Genomic DNA, 23535 nt, shown 5'->3' with positions numbered 1-23535 from the left:
TTCATCAAGGTCATGTTCAACAGTGTGCACATATCCATTAACACGGGCATCAAAGAGTACGCTCATACAAATACAGTTTCATCTTTTTCCTTAGTTCGAATTTGGTTCTAGCTAGAAATATGCAAGTAAATGCTCTGCCTTTGGGCTTTGTGGATATAAGTATAAATAAATATCTTAGGAACACGTGCTTTGTATTTGACGTGCATTACTGGAAGAAAGGAAGCGTTTTCTTACCCAATTTTTTAAACTGATATGAGTTCAGAAGATGTAAAGTTAGAGAGACTGTAGTAAAATGTTTAAATGGTGATGATCCTGAAGTGTTTGGACATTCTGGAAAATACTTGGATTATGCCCGAAACTATTAGTTATAATACACTGTGCAATAAACTCCAGTTTGCATGACTAACGAATCACTTGTATGTTCTGTTGAAGGTCAGCAGACTGAGTTGATGTGTCAACGTTTATTTAGTTATATGGTTTTACTGTTTGCAATGGTTTTAATTAAATGTGCTATAAAGTGTTGATCATGAAAAAAATAATAGCTTACAATGACTCTGTCCATATGACAATGACAATGAAGCCACTGAGGATGACAATTCCGTGTACCAACTCCGAGATTACCAGTGCCTGTAGGACCTGTTTGAGGTCTTCAGCAGAGATGTTTTTTGTTCAGTTTTTTTGTAAAGGTCTTTATTGCATTTACAATACATACAAGTAACAGAAACAAATCCAGTACCCAATTGGAGCACTCTGTATCAGAAGAAGAGAGTCGAGTACAGTTCATTCCCTAGTGTCTATAACTCCCTTATGTGCAGCGTCAGGGGATTGTGTGTCTATGTGTGTAAGTCCATCAACATGGGAGGGCGCCACCACACCACCTCCATTAATTTTAAAATACTTGTCAACAGCAGTTGTTCATAACAGTGCCTCTCCATCAATAGGTCCCCTTAAACAGTACATAGATCATGATACCACAACAACCTTTACTGTAACACCCCACCCCCCAACCCATGTGTATAGGTCCTTGGATGTCATCTCAATGTATCCTACAGTCCATGCCTCCCTTGTGTCCCCATGTGGTGTATAGATATTGGCCATGGTGTCCCCTTTCCCACAACACTAATATTACTTCTCCGGAGAGGTTTCATGTGTGCGCCTACCTCACTCCGTGTGCACCCCTGGTAGTTACTTGTGTTGTAGATCAAACTAGGTGCCCCGTCGGCATCATCCGGATAGGGCCAACGTGGGGGTTCTCATGGTGGATGGTCATCTGAGTGTGCCTCAAATTTCTTTATATAAGTATCCCAGTCCGCCAGAGGGTCCTCCCCATCACCTCTCATACATAGCCAGCTATGGACCGCTAACTCGTCCGGCATCCATTTATGCATGTTTGTCTGCCAACAACGCAGTGAAGGTGCTGTGACCAATTTCCAGGCCATGGTGATGCAGAGTGTAGCCAGTATCAGTGCAAGATTCTGGAACTGTATCAGCCCCTTCGATCGTTTGGTGATATACCCCACATCATACAGGCACCGGTCAGGATCTAGCAGAAACAAGCAGCTCATCATTCCCGAGATAACTTATGTGACCTGTACTCAAAGGGGCGCAACACCACACACATCCACACCTTGGGTCGGAAATCATACCCGCTGCACAACACCGGGGACATGCACCACAGGCACCCAGGAACATTCTGCCTATCTTCTGTGAGGTGAGGTATGCATAGTGTAGATAGTGAAATTGAATGTGGTGGAACCATGCACTGCGTGTCATTTACCTGACCGATTGGAGACACTGATTCCATTGTTTACCTGGGATAACTACTTCGAGCACTATGTTCCACCAGTCCCGTAGCTCTACGATCTCTCCAGTGGGCCGACGCAGTAATGTCACATAACAGGCGTGTGATGGCCTTTGTGCAGTTCCTTCCCATCAAAAATGCCTCCAGGGCACCCGTATACTGGGCCGCACCCAGTCAGACCAAATTCTCTGCATCACATCCTTGATTGCCGAGTACCGGAGGAACTGATCCTGCCCCATTAGGGTGCCAAATGTCCCTCCTTCGTGACCACGTCCACCCAAAGCTTGATCCTCGTTTCAACCCACACCCATGTGCGGAACACCCTCCGTATTCCCGCACGTTCATGCATCGCCCATATCAATAGACTAAGAGCATATGGCGTGGAGCGTGAGTCATCAGACTCGAAGACGATACGCTTCCAAACATGCAAGGCAGTACGTAAGAGCACACCATTCGAGTGTCTAGGAGGAGGAGCATCCAAAAGCCTATTTAAAAGGGATCGACGCAATAGCTCATCTGTAATTGCCGTGTGTTCGAAGGACGGTGCGCTCGCTTACCATCTCATTGACCAGTGCAGCTGGGCCGCAGCGTAACAGAGTTCGTAATCGGGGGCACCAAGGCCTCCCTCATCTAGGGCAAATAGTTTTGTAAGTGCTACCTGCCACCGGCTGGTACCCCATACCGGGCTCGTAAGAACACTCCATAGATGGTAAAGAAGGCCTTTCTTATAATGAATGGAAGGGCTGCGGAGAAATAAAGCAACCGAGGCAGGACCAGCATTTTTAATTCTGCACAATGGTGACAGTGGCAGCCCAGTCCAGAAAAGAAGCGAACGACGGATCAAAGCTACTGCCTTGCCCAGGTTCCCCTCCATAAGGTCATGTGTATCGTGCTAGACCTGAACTCCTAGGTATTTAAAGGTGTCAAACTGCCAGGCCAGCCCCATGTGCGGTAGTACCTACCTTTGGTCCTCAGAGTTTAGGGTCAAAGGGAACAGGCAGGAGTTATCCCAGTTAATATGGAGTCCCGACAGTCTCCCAAAGTTGTCCAACGCTGTCATTGTTTCTAGTAACACAAAAGGGTCTGCCTTAAGATAAATCAGTGCGTCGTCCGTGTGTAATGATTTAATCTGGAGGCATCCCAACAGCACAAGGCCCCACTGTGGCGTACAGTCTTGCATTAGGCATGCCAAGGGTTCCACCGTTAGGGCAAACAGTAATGGGGATGGGGGCATCCCTGCCTAGTGCCTCTAGCCACGGGGAACTGATTGGACACCACATCTCCTATGCGCAGTCGGGGGACCGGTCCCGAATACAGCAGTACCACCCATCTCATGAAGGGCTGTCCGAATCCCATACGCATCAGGACCATCATGAGATACAGCAGCCCCAGGGTGTCAAACACCTTGTCTACGTAAAGGGATGCAGCTCCACCCGACGTCCTTGTGCGCTCTGCCCAGCCCATGGTGTGGAACAACCGTCGTAAATTAACAAACGTGTTGTGTGTAGGTATAAAACCATTTTCTAGATGCACCAAGGAGGAAACCACTGCTGTCAGGCAGTTGGCCAGGACTTTACTAAGGATCTTTTAGCTAAGATTCAATAGGGACAGTGAGCAGTAGCACTTCATGTTTAGAGGATCATGCCCCAGTTTAGGGAGAACAATAATGACTGTTTCCCTCATGGAGGTTGGCAAAGTCCCGCTGGCTACCACAATCTTGTATACTTTTAGTAAACAAGGAGCCAACTGGGTGCGGTAAAGGGCGTAGAATATGATGGGGCATAGAATAAAATATGATGGGGAACCCATCAGTACCTGGCACCTTCCCACAGGCTATCTGTTTTATTGCTTCTTGAGCTTCCTCCAAAGTAAGTGGGCTATCTAGCTCTTGGTGCTGTAGGGGTTTAACCATGAAAGTACGGATCCATTGCAGGTAAGTGGAAATCCTCTCAGGTTCCCCCTCTGCTGATTCTGCATACAGGCCCCTGTAATACAGCCTAAACGGAAAGTTGATCTCTGTTTGGGTGTTGACCATCCGACCTGTTCGACGGGGGAGTGCTGCAATCGGGTGGCGAGGTGGGAGGGTCTCTGAGCGCAACAACCATGCCAGTAGGTGGCCAGTATTATCGTGTTCGTCCTGGCACTGCAAAGAAGCCTTGTAATCAAAATTAGACAGCCTGTCCAATACTGCTCTATTGTCTTTTCGCATGGTGAGGAGGAGCGCATGCTTATTGGGGCAAGTGAGACAGGCCCTTTCTAGCTGTCCAGTGCAGTCCTCTGTCATCAATACTTCCTCACTCGGGCCCTTGCGTACTCCATACACTGTTTTCAGACAGGCCTCCCTGAAGACTACTTTAAAAGTGTCCCATTCAGCCATTGTGCCTGAAGCTGTCGCCTCACTGTCTAGAAAATTGTAGTTTATGCATTTTGTTCAGTTTAATGGGACTTGGTTGGTGCTGAGCAACACTTACCAATGGCTGTATATGGGCACTTAAGTTTAATTTGTTGTCCAGAGATTTGGCATTTTGTGTCAGCTCACAACAAAGATCTGCTTCTGTAAGGTGTGTAAACCACTTTTGCTGTGCTGTATTTGGGGTCAGTGCTGGGTATAAGGAATTTTGTTTTGTTCTGATTCACTTGAAGTTTCGATCCGGTAATCCAGTTTTGTATTTTAAAATGGGAGGCTTCGATTAATTAAGATATTATTAATCCTTATATATCAACTGCAGTTTGATGGTAAAAAGGCCTAGTGTTTCAAAGAAGTCCTGAAGACATTCAAGACCTAAGTTAAATAAGATATGAAGTGGTATTGATCTAAAGATTACTATTACAAGGTGCAAGAAGGAGTCATTTATCTTCACTACCTGACACAGTGATTATGAGAAACAGAGGATGAAAGATACAGGATATTGGATGATGCAATCAAATTATTTAGGAAGTCAGAAGCTAGGACTTAATAGTGGAAGAACGTACTTTGGAGGTATGTATGTATGTATGTATGTATGTATGTATGTATGTATTTATATAGTACAAACCTAACCAAAAGGCAGCAGGGTGCTATCCAGGGTCGAAAGCAAAGACTGTCAATGTGTGAGATATTGTGAACAGAAAGCCTCCGGGCCAGTAACACTTCTCAGAGGTTTTGCTCCCTGGAGTACTCCTGAAGCTACACATTACATGCAGTTTAGAGACTAGGAGGCTGAATTACTGGCTTTCATTTTTGTAGATTTTTTTAGATTTTGCCTCAGTTTTAGATTTTAATGCTTGCGGAAAGCGTTTAATTGAAACACTAAGTGTGACCGTTTTTGGCCTATTAATGCTGTGTTATAACAATGTGTTGTGCACTAACATGCACAGGCACAAAATGAGATGTCCTGAACCTGTAGTTACAGCAATCATGCATGCACTTCTAATTGTTCTGCTGAAGAGAAAAAGAGGTACTCCAGACGGAGATTGCCACTGCTTGAAGTACAGTAACTTGTCATATCATGATAAAATGTCTGTAACAAAATTCTCAGAGGAACCTCTAGTTAGTGCTCTTCTTCATTAGATTGGTCCTTCGATAGTCTGATCTCAGATGCCATACAGCTGATGCTTAGGGCCTCATTTAAAGTTTGGCAGACACGGTACTCTTTTGCAAACATGATGGACTATCCTTTCTGCCAAACCCTGTCTGCTTATCTAATTTAGACTGTAAATATTCCATTGGCAAAGCCCGTTTTGCTCAGTTGATTGAATACTTCCCCCAACGACCCAATGGAATATGGGCTGTCGGAGGAAAGAATTTACACCCTCTGCCATATTTAGGATGCATGGTGTAAAGTTTTTTTTATCCTGTTCCCCACTGCCAGGAAAACCCTTATAGTAAGGGTTAGGAAAAAACAATAATGACCACCGTACCGTGGAAGAAAACTCCCAAGTTGTGAGAGCTATCATTTTCTTTGTTTTTCATAAACAAACTCGAGCTTTCGGAGTTTTTTTGTTGAAAAAACAAAAAACTTTTGTAAAGTTTGATGGCCTGTTGTCATGAATGATGGCACCATTGTCAAACTTTCCCTACATTGACTGGAACCACCATGTTGGTGGTGCCTGTCGATATAAAGAGTTATCGGAATGGCGGTTGACAACTCTAGTTTTAGTGGGCAGAGGTCCCACGCAATGGCAGAGGTATTGTCTTCAGCCATCCTATTGCAGTAAACTCCATCCGCCAAACTATCAATCTGCCCCATAGTCTGTAGTCTTCATTCACCCTTAGCTAAAAATACAACTTCTAATACATTTTTCCTTCGGTCATAGTTCTCGCTGAACGATGTGCATATCTTTTGATAGATAAGGGAAGAGGTTGGATTAAGTGATTGGCAGGTTACTCTACACTTTCTCTTTGAGCAGTTTACTGTGTTGCCATTCCTTTTATATTTGTGGACAAAGCTTGAAAATCTCCCATTACTCAGTAAAAAACTCAATTGATCTGATCAATCAACACCTAAAACTGGTTCATAAAAAATTACCATCTGGTGGTGCTCGTGGCCCAGGAATTCAGATTTGTGCCATTAGACAAAAAAATGAATGAAAACATTTGATGTCAAAACCATTTTTAGACATTTGGCCAGCTTGACTGCTAAGTCTATAGCGACTTTACATTTTTTAGATTCCAACCATATCTGTGCCCACAAAACCTACAAGAGACCCGCATTCAGGTGGGAAAGAAGTAAACCCTTTATCAAGGTAAAGGAAGAGGAGGAGGCAGACTGATAGCATTAGGTCAGGCAATTTGTTGCAGGAAATCCATGGCAGTTCTGTCTGCTGGTGGAATAGCAGCTTCTGGATAAAGTTCAGGTCACCCGCAGACTACAGTAATCCAGATCTGTTCTACATCCAGTGAGCTTCTAAGCTGTCTGACAATCACAGTCAGAATAATATCATGGGCAGTCTGTTTGTGTTTTATTTCTGAAGGTGAAATTCTGGGATAGGGAATGTTGCAGCCCCCTAAAGTACTAGTTTCATCCACCAGAAAGTTCTCCCCCCAAGCAAGAAAGATATTTTGAGATAGACCAAAATGTGTTAATACCTCCGTAAAGGCAGCAGTCAGACAATACTATTGTGTTCTCTAGTACAAAAACCATTGATGGGTTATCAAAGTGCTATGGATTACAACGTGTTGTATTGGCTCCCTCTAAAGACTGTAGCACTCTGGATCGAACCTCTTACTGGGACCACGTAGAACCTGTAGCATTCCATATCACAACATATCTTATCAAAATAAACATCCACGTGTTGCCAGGTAAAGGGACAGTTTTATGATAACCATGTACAGGTTCCAGTAGTTTCTTACTAGAATATTGATAGTCCCTGGTATTAGGTACTCTATAAATGGCTATGGATTTGGTTATGGCAGCTGCCATGAACTATTGGTCTAACATGCTTAGCCCATCTCCTCCCTCTTATTCAAGCTTCCTCTCTCAAGCAGGTAGGTCTCCTCTGTATATAATCAACTATAGAACAGTAAATTCATGGTATACACAGCACAAATAGATACCACAGACCCTCATCCAATGGGGAACATCCGGAACAACGACTCCGGAACAATGACCTACGTTGTTAACGCAAGCGGAACCACGCTTGTGTTAACAACTCCCTTTTTCTCTGCCTTAACCACACAAGTGCTGAACAATGCACATGCGTGGTTAAGGCAGAGAAAAAGGGAGAGTGCATCGGGAGGGGACACTGTCAGGTAAGTGGGGCTGGAGGAGTGTTGGGGGAAGTTTTTAGGGGTGAGGGAGTGGATTAAGGGCTTGGGGTTGGGGGAGGTTGGGGTAGTTTGTTTATTTAGAGGTGAGGGGAGCGGGTTAGTTCTGGTTTTTAGGGGTGGGGGATCAAGGCAGTCTGTAGGGGCGGGTGGGGGGTTGGGGTAGTTTTGTTTTGGGGTGGGGAAGAGGTACTTTTGTTTTTAGGGGTGGGGGATCAGGTAGTTTGTTTTTTGGGGGTGGGAGATCGGGCTAGTTTGTTTTTTGGGGGTGGGGGATCAGGGTATTTTGGTTTTTGGGGGTGGGGGGTTGGGGTAGTTTATTTTTGGGGGTGGGGGTATTGGGTAGTTTGGTTTTAGGGGCGGGTGGGGGTCGGTTGTTTTTAGGGCAGGTGGGTGAGGTCGGGGAAGGGTTTAGGGCTCAGGGTGGGTGGGAGGTATCTGGGGTGGTTCTGTTTTTGGGGTGTGGGGTCGGGTAGTTTTAGTATTAGGGGTGGGGTACTTCTGGGCCTTAGGACAGGTGGCAGGGTCGCATGCTAGAACCATGCATGCCGTTCCCACACATGCCTTTACGAGGCATGCTTTTACAACGAAAAAGCATTATAAAGGCATGCTTGGTAAAGGCATTTGTGGTAACAACGCGGTCGTTGTTCCGACTGCGTTGTTCAGGCATGCGTGATTCCAGCATTCGTTGTTCCTTCATACATTCCCAATGGGGAACAACCGGAATGATGACTCCGGAACAACGACCTATGTTGTTAATGCAAGCGGAACCACACTTGCGTTAACAGCAACTCTCTTTTTCTCTGCCTTAACCACACACGTGCTGAAACGTACATGCGTGGTTAAGGCAGAGAAAAAGGGAGGGTGCATTGGGAGAGGACGCGGTCAGGTAAGTGTTGTTGGGCAGACTTGGGGTTTAGTTTTTAGTTGTGGGGTTGGATTAAGGGCTTGGGGTGGGGAGGTCGGGGTGTTTGTTTTTTTCGGGGGGGGATGGGTCAGTTCTGTTTTTAGGGGTGGGGGAGTTTTGTTTTGGGGTGGGGGTTGGGGTACTTTTGTTTTTAGGGGTGGGCGGTGGGGAATCGCTACAGTTTGGTTTTTAAGGGTGGGGTCGGGGTAGTTTGGATTTTGGGGGTGGGGGTCAGGTTAGTTTGTTTTTTTGGGGGTGAGGAGGTCGGGGTAGTTTGGTTATTGAGATGGGGTTTGGGGTAGTTAGTGTTTTAGGGGGTGGGGGTTGGGGTAGATTGATTTTTGGGGGTGAGGGTGGGGGATCGGGGTAGTGTGTTTTTTGGGGGTGAGGGTAGTTTGTTTTTTGGGGTCGGGGTAGTTAGGTTTTTGGGGGGGATCGGAGTAGTTTCGTTTTTGGGGGTGAGGGGATCAGGGTAGTGAGTATTTTTGGGGGTGGGGTAAGGGAGTCGAGTAGATTGTTTTTTGGGTGTGGGGGTCGGGTTGTTTGGGTTTTTGGGGGTGGGGGGATCGGGGTAGTTTTTTTTTTAGGGGGTCTTTTGTTTTTAGGGCGGGTGGGTGAGGTCGGGGAAGGGCTTAGGGCTCAGGGTGGGTGGGAGGTATCCAGGGTAGTTTTGTTTTAGGGGTGGGGGGCTGGGGTAGTTTTAGTATTAGGGGTGGGATACTTCAGGCCCTTAGGACAGGTGGGGGGGGGTCGCATGCTAGAACCACGCATGCCGTTCCCACACATGCCTTTACTAGGTATGCTTTTACAACGAAAAATCATTGTAAAGGCATGCGTGGTAAAGGCATTTTTGGTAACAACGCGGTCGTTGTTCCGACCGCGTTGTTCAGGCATGTGTGGTTCCAGCATTCGTTGTTCCATCATACATTCGAATAAATGAATAATTATTATAGCAAAACATGAAAATGTGTCTTGTATGGCAATAAATAGACTCTACTTACATTCCTGGAGCCTTTCTCCCCATTCACAGAATGAGATGTTTGCAACATTTTACAATATCAATGACCTATTTTTATTCTTTATCCTATTACTCACCACCCCAGGTGCTTCCAGATCGTGATGGTAAGAGGTGCATGTTCTGTGTGAAGACCCCATCCAGGACCTATGAGATGAGTGCTATGGACACGCGGCAGCGGCAAGAGTGGATGACAGGTAGTAAACAGAATAAGATGGTACAGTGAATGACCAGAAAGTATTGGCAAAGCAACTGAAGTTCTGGCATGACTGGTGCGGTATTGAATTGATGGCAAGTTATAGGCACAGCAAACTGGTATCAAGATGATGTGGCAGTAATATGAATTATTTACCTCATGATTTTTGTACTCTTAACCATACAGTCCCCCTTCCTCTTGATTATTAGAACATCCTTCCTAGCTGTCGAGGTTAGCAAAACAATGATGCAAAGAAGTAAAATAGTTTCAGAACCCTTTGGCACTGCACAGCTTCCCATAGGTAATCTTCTTTTCTCTCTAAAGCACACATAAAGAGAAGGTGGCAGGATAGCAGATGGGTCAACCTGAGGCAGGGGTATCAGTTACCTGGATGACTTCACAGATGTTTAAGTAAAACGCGGTAACTGTCCCAGCTACAAGATTATGAAGTGTTACCTTGTTTAATAAGGAATTTGGAAGAGGGTGCCACGTGGAATTTCTGATTTACGAAAATCCAACAGAACTGTATTGTCCATGATACTTCAAAAGGTGATAATAGATACCACTGCATATCAATGACACATAGGATGGGTGTGCATCAAAACATTTTTGCCCAAACTTAATTTTGCAATACAGAATTCCTATTGACACAGTTTAGAGCTAGATATGCCTTGCATGATTCCACCTGATTTCATGATCTGGATATGTGAAGATCAAATACAATATACGACCCTTTATACATTGTACATATGAGCATATACATTTTTCTCAAGATCTCAGTAGTAGAATCTGTAGCCATTTGTTTTCATACTCAGAAGAAGAAGATCAGAGCTGTAGAGCAGTTAATCGGCTGCAAATACATTGCAAGACTATACTAGCAACCTTGATCGTATCTTTTTAACATAGTTGACAGAGCTTAGCAATTTGCATCTAATATGACTTTGTTTAAAAGGAGAAATACAATTTTTGCAGTGCTGGAGAGAATCCCCAAGAACCCTCTAGTGTAAGGAGGGGATTGTCATCTTTTAGTGTCTTTGAGTTTCCTTGACAGTTCAGGTGGAAAAATGAAGTACAATAAAGAGAATCACTAAAAAGGAAAACCCATAGGAACTAGATACTGATACTTTACATACTGGGTTACTGGGATATTTATGTTTTTAAGCCTTCACCACTACATCTAAAATTCATTGGTGTATGGCCAGTATGTTTGATAAATAGTGAAGTAATGTAAAATGCAGAGTTTGTCTCTCTTTGTATCTAAGCGTTTCTGAGGGAGCAGATAATCCCCGAACGCACGTTGCATAGGTGTGTTAGGGCTGTTAAAAAATGTAAGACATTTCTTTGGGTTAGAGAGTTTATAATGAGAGTTTATAATGAGGATTAGCAATAAGTCTTTCATTAATAAATTGATGGGGTAGGTTAATGACGTGTCCCTAGGCTGCCTAAGCTGACAATGTAATGTGTTTTCAAACCTGGACACATTCCAGCTAGAAGGAAAATTTGTGCATATTAAGTTTCACCAATTTTTGAGGATGCATCTCTTCATGTTGGTGGTAGAAGCTGTGATGTGTCAATTGCGTTGGTGGATTTGGGAGACATCTAGAGGTTCTATAAATTATTATCAAGTGAAGAGTTGCAAGTGAGTTTGAAGTATCATATTGGTAGATTAAGTATGTTAGAACCTGCTGGATGGATTGGGAACAGATACCAAAGGTGAGTCTCCACTGGAGAGTAAATTCAGGAAAATGATTGGGTTCTACAAGGGAACAAATAGTAGCCACCACTGGCTACACAAATCAGTCTAATTGCCTTGGACCACAAGGGAACGTGTGATTATTACAGGCACCTGGAACAAACTGAGGTGATGCCTTGGTGGCCAGGTGAAGATAGGTTGAAGTATAAGTGCATGTTAGGTGACAAGTTACCTACTGTTCAGACTAGTTCCAGATGGCCCTTGTCAGAAGTTGGAACTGGAATTTATAGGACCCACACAGGTATTGTCATTAAATATATATTATACACTAATATAAGTAGTTTATTTTGCACACAGAATCCTTTTTAATTTATGCTGCCCACTCTCAAAGGTGGCATGTTAGGTTTCAGGAGACAACTTTTCAGTCACTGTTGTTTCCTCTCTACAAAATATGATCGGTGATGGGGTCTTATTTGTGTCTGAAACCATGCAAGAGGTTTCGAGGCAGTGGCATGCAGCATCTCCAATCAGCTTTGTACCACACACAAGGCTAAGGTCAAGTGAAACAGGTGAACAAAAAAGTCAAGAAAGCTTTGTAAAGGTGAACATTGGGCTCTGTTCATCCACAGTCATCAAATGACATGAATGTAGGGAGGATTCCATTTGATCTTTTGAAAAACAGGGTTGTGATATCAGTTGTATCCAGGATTAATGTGGTTTTGGAATAAATTGAAGCAGTGGACTTTAAAGGCAAGCAAGAAAGACATGCAGGAATTTCTAGATACACAACAGGCCCAGATGAAAGTTCATTTTGACAAGTGCAAGGCCTTGAGAACCAGCAGCATTAAACCTGGTGATGCACATGGATTGAATGCTTTTCTGAGACCAGTGCAATTGGAAGATGCTTTGGGGAAACCGTTAAGTGAAGGTGAGTGGAGGAATGGTGCACAGCACATATTGAGGAGGCTAAGAAATATGGAAGAATGTTAGTGGTGCAGGGGTTGGCAGCAGACTTGGAAGAATGTGATTTTGAAGAAACAGTTCATGTGGATAGGATTTTTGAAGTTGAAAGTGTGCTTGATATGGTAAATATGGTGCATGTTGTGGAAAATATGGACTAATAGTTCAGTGGAATGTTGACTGCGTGAATAAACAGGAAGTTATGGTTAAAATATTACCTTTCGAAGAGAGTGTGCCTTTTGTTCAAATTACCAGTCATGAACAAAGTTTTTACTGTGATCCTGCCTCACCTTAAAATGAGATTTGAAACACATTATTACATGTATCATGGGCACTTCATACATAAAGAGGTACATCAACATATTTTGAGGAGATGTGAGAGATTTGTTAACCAAACTTGTAACATGAAGCTATGTCATGGGAGAGACCCTGCCAGAATAGACACTGTAAGGGTAACTGTGACTGAGAAATACTTTGATGAGACAGTGGCAACATAGGTGCTTTGATGGTGCTTAACTGCGTTCTGGGCTTTGCTTTTCAGCCATACAAACAGCCATTCGGCTGCAGGAAGAGGGGAAGAGATCCTACCATAAGGACTTGAAGCAGAAGCGGCGGGAGCAGAGGGAGCTGAAGGAGCAGCAGCGAGCAGTAAAGGAGGAGGAGCGGTTGCGGCTGAAGCAGCTGCAGGAAGAGAGGGAGTATCAACAACAGGAGATTGAGCGTCTGAAGGAAGCGCAGCAGCAAAATGAGATGCTCATGCAGGAGGAGGAGAAAAGGCGGCAGCTGCAGCATGAGGAGATGCAGCGAGCCCTAGAAGTTCAGCTGCAGGAAGCAGAGCAGGCAAGTCTTCATTTGTGTCCTGAGACCAAGGGCACAAAGGCGGGAGGAGCACTAGCACTGGAGAGAGTAATCATACCTGCAGTCCAAAACCTACAATACAGAGCATAGGAATACCTCTTAGTATCTGCACTAAAAGGGAACGCAGTACCTGCACTAGAGAGGAGGCCCGCAACAAGCACTGTACAGAGTGGCATTACCTGCAGGGGGCAGCAGTGCCTCATTGCATTGATTAGCACCTGCAGTGAAGGGCAGAGGCAGAACCCTGGACGGAGTAGCACCACCTGCACTGTAAAAGAGCATCACCTGTAATGTGATGGTGAGGGGAGTCAGCATAGGCACCGGAGGCTCACAATATTTGCATTGAAAAAGGGTAGACCCTTCACTCGAGGAGAGTGATCTTGCACTAGAAGGGGAGCACACCCCTCCTGGTGAGTTGTGGGGGTCACCTGCACAGGAATGGAAGCATATGACCTGAAGGGATTGGCAACACCTATACTAGGTGGATGTAGTCATAAGACCTGAACCGAAGAATGGAACAGCTGGTGGACTGGAGAGTAGGAAGGGAGAGAAACAACCTCTAACTTGAAGGAAAAGGAAGTAACTGCCCTCTGGGTGTGATCATCATCTTCACTGGTGGGAAGGAAGTGATCTGCACCAGGAAGGAAAGTAGATGGATGTATACTGGCTACCTGCAATAGGTGAGAAGGTGGAAACACATAAATAAGATTGGCCAGGTTAACTGTACACTAAAGATGAAGGCAGCACGTGCACTGAATAGTCACATTACTCTGCACTGGATAACAATGGCAACTCCTGCACTGGAGGCACAGGATAGGCGTGGTAGTGCAACCTGCAATGGAGCTATTGGAGCTAACAATAGCACAAGAGGATGTCAGTGTCTACAGATATCCTCTCTGCAGAGACGTGCAAAACCTTCAGTGAAGAGAAGAGCAACGTTGTCATTGCAGAGGAGGGACACATCTTTATTTGATGGGGATGGTAGCTTTTTTACTGGACACCATGATAATATAAGTACACAGTGTATTATACAAGACCACATGCGGGACCCATACTCAGTATTTGCAGTGAGTCTGTAGAAATTCACTGCATCATCCAAGGCTGGGATGGGGAAGGATGCAGTATTATCTCACTAGATGTGCCTTGCCTTACAACAAATAGAATATAAGCGAGAGTCATGTTTTGGCTTCACTGACATGTTCTTGCTCCTGGTTGCAGATGCGAGCCTCCATGAAAGCTGAGATGGCACTAAAGGAGGAGGAGGCAAACCGGCAGCGTAAAAGGATAAAGGAGCTAGAAGAAATGCAAGAGAAGCTACAAGATGCACTGCGCCAGGAAATAAAAGCACGCCAGGATGAGCAAGCCATGAGATATGAACACACAAGGTACATCCAGGTTCTGCAGAAACTTCCAAGTAAATGATTCTTGAGGCCACAGTTTGGTATGGAAAAGCCAAAATACCATTCCACAGTGCGTCTGCACCACTCTCTAACTTTCCCATGGTCCCCGGCTTGATCATCACAGTGCTTCTCCATTAGCCTCTATAAGTATCCAATGCCCCTTAGATCATCACAGGGCTTCTCCATCACAGTGTCTGACTTTCCAGTGCCCCCTCCTTGATGATCAGAGGGCTCTTCCATCACTCTGGATGACTTTCCAGTGCCCCCACCTTGATGATCAGAGGGCTCTTCCATCACAGTGTCTGACTTTCCAGTGCCCCCTCCTTGATGATCAGAGGGCTCTTCCATCACTCTGGATGACTTTCCAGTGCCCCCTCCTTGTTCTTCACAGTTCTTCTTCATCATTCTCTGTAACTTTCCAGTACCCCACTCCTTGATCGTCACAGTGCACCTCCATCACTATCTATATTATTTCAATGCCCCCACCATGATTATCACTCCTGGACTATTCCCTACCTCACCCAATAAGGAGAGTCCTCATCATCTTCCCATAGGAGGCTCTCCAGCACCATTTTCACCATCCTACACCCCAGCATAACTCCTTGTCACATCTGTTCCATCTGAGGATGTTACCAAATACCATTACCATCAGTCCTTTGTATTTTTAGTCTTTTCCTGCATCCCTGCCTCAGTTGGCTCCCCAGAGTTATTCCTCACATCTTTTTTACAGACTTTTGCTTTCATCTCCTCCATAACGTGCCATTTCTGTGTATTGGCTGTTACCCATTTCCAATTTGTTGGTAATCCTGCTATCTAATGGCTGGACCAGAATATGGTGTTCAAAGCTTTGTGCAGGTGTTACCACCCAAGAGGCTGTATGTCATGTGCAGCCCGGCAGCCTTTACCACATAGGTACACACTTTCTCTATGTCTGTAATTGTTCTTTAAATTGTGAGTGGCCAGTATTTTCTAGGCAGTTTCAAAGTGATGTATTGTGGTTGTCTAAAGGTCTCCTATGTCCTAGGGTACTAATGCACTCTTTAGATGTGCCACAAGCCTCTATTTGTGTCTTGTCTGTTTTAGAGTAGAGAGGCCAAGCAGTCAGAGTTTAATCTATGAAGTGGCTCATGGGTTAGGAAATAAGGTACAGTATGGCAAAGGTCAGTGCTTGGCTATTTAGTTTAAAATACTTTCATATTTACATTTAAACCTAGTGCAATAAAGCAGTAATAATGAGGATCACAACAACATAGCAAACAAAATAGTTCTGTCATCAAAATGTGGCAACAAATATTTTCAAGCACTATTTCCTCTGGGTGCTACCAGTGCTTTAATATCAAACCATCGATTCAAGTTAACTATAGGGAAATGCTCATCACAAGTAATGCTCAAACGGCAAAGCCTCTGACCCACGGTTTACTGAATTAGTCTCTAAGTCATAGCAGTTTATTCGCAGGCCAGAGGAAGTCTCTATGGTCTGTGCAGGTCACCTGAAGCAGAGATCACCTTTTATAGAAACAGTGACACCAAAGAAGAGTTGCTACAAAAGCAAACCAGACCTAAATCTCTGCAACGAGGATCACTTCTGCGGAGTCTGATTTTGGAAAACAACAGCTTCACCACCCACAAACGTTTGTGGGCCCACCTCCTTTATGTAATACCATGCAAATTTGGCATAAAGTAATTTTGAGACAACGGTTAAGGCATAAAGACAGACTTGGATTAGGAATTTCATGCATTGGAATATACTGGAGGAAGAGCAGATAAAAACCTCAAAAAAGATGATAAGCTAACTAAAAACCTAACTTGAAAATATGTGTAATAAGTATGGCAGAGATAGGGAAGAATGAAGGGAATTAGGGAAGAAAGGAATATATAGTTCAGTAAATAGGAATAACCGTATGGAACAGAGGTAGATTAGGTACCAAACCTTGAAAAATCTAAAGCCTATAAAGGGAACTGTTAAGTTTGCCAATGCGGATTAAAAATTACGGAAAATGTACACTGTCTTACACAGACTATGTGAGAGTGATGACACTCCATGGTTTGTGATTCCACCAGTCTACCCATGTAAGATTTGATGTCTTTGCTTGGTATAGAAAATACAGGGGGTGCTGGCCAGGGGATAGCACATGCTTTCTCCCTTAGCTCTGGGGCTGCCCACACTGCGCATGCATTATTCTGTCTTTTTTGGCCCATCCCCTCAATAGCATGTCTTCCTGTCTTGAAGAAACAGATAAAGCAAGTAGGTGACAAGATAATCCTAGCAATCTTTGATACGAGGGAATTGGGATTGCATTATTTGGAGGTCCTGGTCCTATATGTTCACTCCAAGTATGGTGGGCTGTCATACTGAACAAATTTTCTTGTGGTTAAAAGGTGCACTACTTTAGAATCACTTGCACCAATTATGAAGCCTGCTGATTCACAAATCAATTACAGTAGGTGGTGAAATAGATGGCTGGATCTGCGCAGGTAGCCTAAGAGGGAGGATGTGCGGCCACACTGACTACTAAGGAAATTATTGACTGGATACTAAGTTGCAACAGATGCCCTACTAGGGTTTTGAAGTTACTGACAGTAGATAACTATGATTGTCAACAGTTTGTTAAAAGGAGTACTATTATACTCCTCAGACACTCCACAGTTGTACGTCTCTAGTAGCCTGATATAGAGTTTGGCAGGCACGTACTCCATCACAAATGTAGCTGATATCCCTTCAGTCTTATTACAAGTGAAATAGGATATAATGCACTTGTTATAAGGCATATGGAATGTCCGTCACATTTAAATCAGGCCTCAAGTTTTGAAAGATTAAAAGTTATATGACAAGAGACCGCGGATGCAGTGGAAGACTTACATAAGTAATTTGTACCATACAAATGACTCTCCAGGGCTTCATCACAGACATGGGTACTAGACATGACTGATCCACTGAGATTGGACTTGCTGCATCACCGTCTTACAAATCAACATAGTAAAAAAGCCTTTATGTTACTTTACAAATCTATCCTACCATTATACTTAAGTGGGAACTCAACACTAAAGTTGAAATGGGAAACAAAGATGGAAGTAGATAGATGTGACAACATTTGGGTGAGATGCGTAAAGTACTCTAAAACTGCATCCAGGAGCCCCCTTTTAAGTATGTACACTTCAGTTATTTACACCAGACTTACCTTTCTCTTGCACTGATAGGCAAAATATATGAAGGTGCCAATACTAATTGAGGTAGATGCCATACACCTAACACTGATGTTTACTATATGGTCTGGGGGTGCCTGGTAATCCCTCGACCAGTCCAACCAGTGGTCCTTCATCTTCTTCCTAGTAATGGGTTGGTGGGAGTGACCAGATTGGACTGGAATTTAGGGAAGGGTGGGATGAGGATAAGTAACCACAATACCATGCCACCACTGGGACTGAAGATGTGACGTAAAAAGTACTGAAATCAGCACAGTCTGACCCACACAATGCTCAGCAACCCAAGAGGCTTGGGTGCAAGGGAGATACACTGTTGTTTATCTGGAGCTCATGTACAAGGGGCACAATGGCCCTGCGATTCTGAGGGATTAGCCCTCACTATTGGAGATGGAGTGGAAGGTCAGGGAGAAATGCTTCATTATCCAATCAACACATGTACACGTCAAGTCACAAATTGAAGTTTGGTAAATGGCAGACATTAGGAATCAAATATATACTTTGGCAGGGCAGGGTGACTTGCTCACCAAGCAGACATTTGTGTTATTGCTTCTGGGTCACAATGGGTAGGCAGCTGTCATCTAGTCTGAGTCCTTTCTGCTCAGTCAGGTTCACATGTGTCTGTCAGCGTGGACCTCTGGTCTGGTACACAAAGGTGGGGACATGTTCTCCCCACTAAGAAGATGGTGTTTTCTGCTTCACAAAACAAAGCAAGTAGACCATCTACACAGTTCTAGATTTAGTTCTGGGTTTCCAGGTGACAGTCAAAATTAAAAAGAATACGGATTGACTGAACACTGCATTAGACCCCCATCCCCAGACAGTATGGTTTGAAGTCTTCTGTTGTAGAATAGGTCTTCTTGGCTGTGCTTATGTCCAAAGGAAGAGTGGAAGGGCACTTAGTCTCAGGGATCAAAGTACCTTGTTGCTTGTCAGGCTTTAGGATTTAGGATTTTAAGGTCTGATGTGGAAAATCAAACTAGTGGGGCAAAATGTTTTCTCTGGGAGTGCAAGGAGGGAAGGCTTCAGTGTGGTGACAGACTTTGTGGGGAGAGAAACTGAAATGGACTTTACTCAGTCCATTGTAGGTCAGAGCCAGCAAAATGTAAGAGGACACCTGTCAGACTGTTACAGTAACATGCACCACTCAACCACCTGTGATCAATTACCATCAGCCACCAACCATCACTTTCACCACAGCCTGCGAGGGGGAAGTTGCCAACCTCAGCAGTGTATTGTGGAAGTACTCCCAGTCAAGTCTGAGTTTGTAACTCTGCCAGAGAGAGCAGTTCTAGAATCATGCAAAGCTCCTCACAGTTTACTTCATTTTTGAGCTGTTTAGCAGGATAAATATCAGATTCATAAAATGAAGGCCGGATGGCACGATTCATGATTGCATAATAGTACTTAAACCCAAGGACGTGATTCTGTGCCATTGAGTTGCAGCTGCTATACTGCTTTTTCCTTGAATTTGATTTCCTTTTGCTTTCTCATCTATAATGCCACAAATAGTTTAACCTACCCCTGTTCACCATGCTGGATCAAGGAATTCTTTCCCTCAATAGCCTCTGATGCAGCTTACCTGATCAATGCCCACTTACTACGGGGATGGGTACTTACCCGGTTGAAGGAGTCAGTAATTGTAGGAAAGTACCATCTCGCCTGGCATGTTACCCCCATATTTCACTGTATATATGTTGTTTTAGTCTATGTGTCACTGGGACCCTGCCAGGCAGGGCCCCAGTGCTCATAAGTATGTGCCCTGTATGTGTTCCCTGTGTGATGCCTAACTGTCTCACTGAGGCTCTGCTAACCAGAACCTCAGTGGTTATGCTCTCTCTGCTTTCCAGATTTTTCACTAACAGGCTAGTGACTAAATTTACCAATTCACATTGGCATACTGGTACACCCATATAATTCCCTAGTATATGGTACTGAGGTACCCAGGGTATTGGGGTTCCAGGAGATCCCTATGGGCTGCAGCATTTCTTTTGCCACCCATAGGGAGCTCTGACAATTCTTACACAGGCCTGCCAGTGCAGCCTGCGTGAAATAACGTCCACGTTATTTCACAGCCATTTACCACTGCACTTAAGTAACTTATAAGTCACCTATATGTCTAACCTTCACCTGGTGAAGGTTGGGTGCAAAGTTACTTAGTGTGTGGGCACCCTGGCAATAGCCAAGGTGCCCCCACATCGTTCAGGGCAAATTCCCCGGACTGCGTGAGTGCGGGGACACCATTACACGCGTGCACTATACATAGGTCACTACCTATGTATAGCGTCACAATGGTAACTCCGAACATGGCCATGTAACATGTCTAAGATCATGGAGTTGTCACCCCAATACCGTTCTGGTAATGGGGGGACAATTCCATGATTCCCCGGGTCTCTAGCACAGTAGCCGTGTATTGCCACACTGCCTTTCTGGGGTCTCCACTGCAGCTGCTGCTGCTGCCCACCCCTCAGACATGATTCTTCCCTCCTGGGTTCCAGGCAGCCCTGGCCCTGGAAGACAGAAGAAAGGATTTCCTCTGAGAGAGGGTGTTACACCCTCTCCCTTTGGAAATAGGTGTGAAGGGCTGGGGAGGAGTAGCCTCCCCCCAGCCTCTGGAAATGCTTTGATGGGCACAGATGGTGCCCATCTCTGCATAAGCCAGTCTACACTGGTTCAGGGATCCCCCAGCCCTGCTCTGGCACGAAACTGGACAAAGGAAAGGGGAGTGACCACTCCCCTGACCAGTACCTCCCAGGGGAGGTGCCTAGAGCTCCTCCAGTGTGTCCCAGACCTCTGCCATCTTGGAAACAGAGGTGGTGGGGGCACACTGGACTGCTCTGAGTGGCCAGTGCCAGCAGGTGACGTCAGAGGCTCCTTCTGATAGGCTCTTACCTCTCTTGGTAGCCAATCCTCCTAACTTGGTAGCCAAACCTCCTTTTCTGGCTATTTTGGGTCTCTGCTTTGGGGAATTCTTTAGATAACGAATGCAAGAGCTCACCAGAGTTCCTCTGCATCTCCCTCTTCACCTTCTACCAAAGGATCAACCGCTGACTGCTCAGGATACCTGCAAAACTGCAACAAAGTAGCAAGACGACTACTAGCAACATTGTAGCGCCTCATCCTGCCGGGTTCTCGACTGTTTCCAGGTGGTGCATGTTCTGGGGGTAGCCTGCCTTCACCCTGCACCAGAAGCTCTGAAGAAATCTCCCGTGGGTCGACGGAATCTTCCCCCTGCTAATGCAGGCACCAAAAGACTGCAACACTGGTCCTCTGGGTCCCCTCTCATCCTGACGAGCGTGGTCCCTGGAACTCAGCAACTCTGTCCAAGTGACTTCCACAGTCCAGTGACTCTTCAGTCCAAGTTTTGTAGAGGTAAGTCCTTGCCTCCCCACGCTAGACTGCATTGCTGGGTACCGCGTTGTTTGCAGTTGCTCCGGCTCCTGTGCACTCTTCCACGATTTCCTTCGTGCACAGCCAAACCTGGGTCCCGGGCACTCCTTCCTACAGTGCACAACCTTCTGAGTTGTCCTCCGGCGTCATGGGACTCCCTTTTGTGACTTCACGTGGACTCTGGTTGACTTTTCTTCCAAGTGCCTGTTAGGGTACTTTTGTGGGTGCTGCGTGCTTCTGTGAGGGCTCCCTGAGTTGCTGGGCGCCCCCTCTGTCTCCTCCTCCAAGTGGCGACATCCTGGTACCTCCTGGGCCACAGCAGCACCCAAAAACCTCTACCGCGACCCTTGCAGCTAGCAAGGCTTGTTTGCGGTCTTTCTGCATGGGAACACCTCTGCAAGCTTCATCGCGACGTGGGACATCAGTCTTCCAAAGGAGAAGAGATCATTAGTCCTCTTCTTTCTTGCAGAACTCCAAGCTTCTTCCAACAGGTGGCAGCTTCCTTGCACCCTCAGCTGGCATTTCCTGGGCTCCTGCCCACTCTCGACACTGTCGCGACTATTGGACTTTTTCCCCTTGTCTTACAGGTACTCAGGTCCGGAAATCCACTGTTGTTGCATTGCTGGTGTTTGTTCTTCCTGCAGAATCCCCCTATCACGACTTCTGTGCTCTCTGGGGGTAGTAGGTGCACTTTACACCTACTTTTCAGGGTCTTGGGGTGGGCTATTTTTCTAACCCTCACTGTTTTCTTATAGTCCCAGCAACCCTCTACAAGCTCACATAGGTCTGGGGTCCATTCGTGGTTCGCATTCCACTTTTGGAGTATATGGTTTGTGTTGCCCCTATACCTATGTGCTCCTATTGCAATCTATTGTAATTCTACACTGTTTGCATTACTTTTCTTGCTATTACTTACCTAATTTTGGTTTGTGTATATATATCTTGTGTATATAACTTATCCTCATACTGAGGTTACTCACTGAGATACTTTTGGCATGTTGTCATAAAAATAAAGTACCTTTATTTTTAGTAATTCTGTGTATTGTGTTTTCTTATGATATTGTGCATATGACACCAGTGGTATAGTAGGAGCTTTACATGTCTCCTAGTTCAGCCTAAGTTGCTTTGCCATAGCTACCTTCTATCAGCCTAAGCTGCTAGAAACACCTCTTCTACACTAATAAGGGATAACTGGACCTGGCACAAGGTGTAAGTACCTCTGGTACCCACTACAAGCCAGGCCAGCCTCCTACAGTAATAACTACTTTTTTAAGACGCCTTCTCCACTGTCATCCTAATGAATTAAATACATATATTGAATTGTCCTTCCCTAAGCAAAATGTTGAAAAGGGCAGTGACAAGCCAACCTTAAGAGTACTTGGAAAGTACCCACCTTTTTGATGACTGGCAGTTATGCTTCAGACCTGATTTAGGCACAGAATCGGTACTAGCTAACATCTCAGAGGATATTCTGTCTGCTTTAGACACAAATCAACATGCAGCCTTGTTTCTTTTCAACTTCTTTGCTGCTAATGACACAGTGGATCAACCAGATTATACTAAACCTGCTTAAGGAATGGACAGGCTTGTCTGATACATCTAATGGGAAATGCTTTGCTCTTCCCATTGAACAGGAGTCAACAGATTAGGAGTGGGGAGTTATTAATCCAGCTGGAGACAAATTATGCGTGGGGTACCATTGACTTCAGCACTATCTCCTCTTCTGTTTAATATGTACTGGTGCCCTCTAACCCAGGTCATTGATGTCTACCATATAGATTTCCAGATATATGCCACTGACAACCAGATGCCTCTCTACCCAGAAAGGAACTCAGGCAACCAATGAAAATTAACTAAGTGCATCCAACAGATATTTTCACAGAATATGGAGGGTATAAAGCAGAATGCCTTATACTTGATAGTAACCATTCCACCAACTTATTACTGCCCTTCCCATGGCATTCAATGCATCAAGTCTCAACTCTTTCTTTAAAATCTAAAATGTAGGAATCTGATGTGGTCGCAAAATGTCTTTTTCCCCTCAGATAAACTGATTGGGTAAAGCCAAACCTCCAATTAACCTTTTAAGGAATATTTGCTAGGTGATACACATGTCAACTTTTTTTTCAAACGTATTCATTATTTAAAGTTTAGGGTGCATGCAAGTCAGTGGTATTCCAAATTAGGTGGACAGACGAGAGGCAGTCTTTGGCAGCTGTCCCACTCTACCAAACTCTAAATAAACCCCTTAGTCTTATTAAGGTTGGATTATTATTATTGCAAAATCATGTGGCTCTTCATAAAATGCATGCAAAGCAAAGAACAACAAAGCCCTGTGGGCCTTGATTAACCAGTTAGAGCAGGGTCC

The 23535-nt window shown here is 44.8% G+C and overlaps 1 protein-coding gene across 1 annotated transcript in view; it reads left to right on the top strand.

The window, feature by feature from the left end:
* The window catches only part of DEF6 (DEF6 guanine nucleotide exchange factor), a 232305-nt gene that overhangs the window by 142043 nt on the left and 66727 nt on the right, over positions 1–23535 (top strand). Inside the window, exons 6-8 of the mRNA XM_069238802.1 lie at positions 9558–9666; positions 12860–13158; positions 14395–14561. Of these exons, the coding sequence (XP_069094903.1) occupies positions 9558–9666; positions 12860–13158; positions 14395–14561 (575 nt within the window). The remainder of the gene's footprint in view (positions 1–9557; positions 9667–12859; positions 13159–14394; positions 14562–23535) is intronic.

Source organism: Pleurodeles waltl, chromosome 6 (assembly GCF_031143425.1).
Source record: "Pleurodeles waltl isolate 20211129_DDA chromosome 6, aPleWal1.hap1.20221129, whole genome shotgun sequence".
In the NCBI taxonomy this organism is placed as follows: Eukaryota; Metazoa; Chordata; class Amphibia; order Caudata; family Salamandridae; genus Pleurodeles; species Pleurodeles waltl.
The sequence above is the reverse complement of the archived record's forward strand: the minus strand, read 5'-3'. Positions and strand labels throughout refer to the sequence as shown.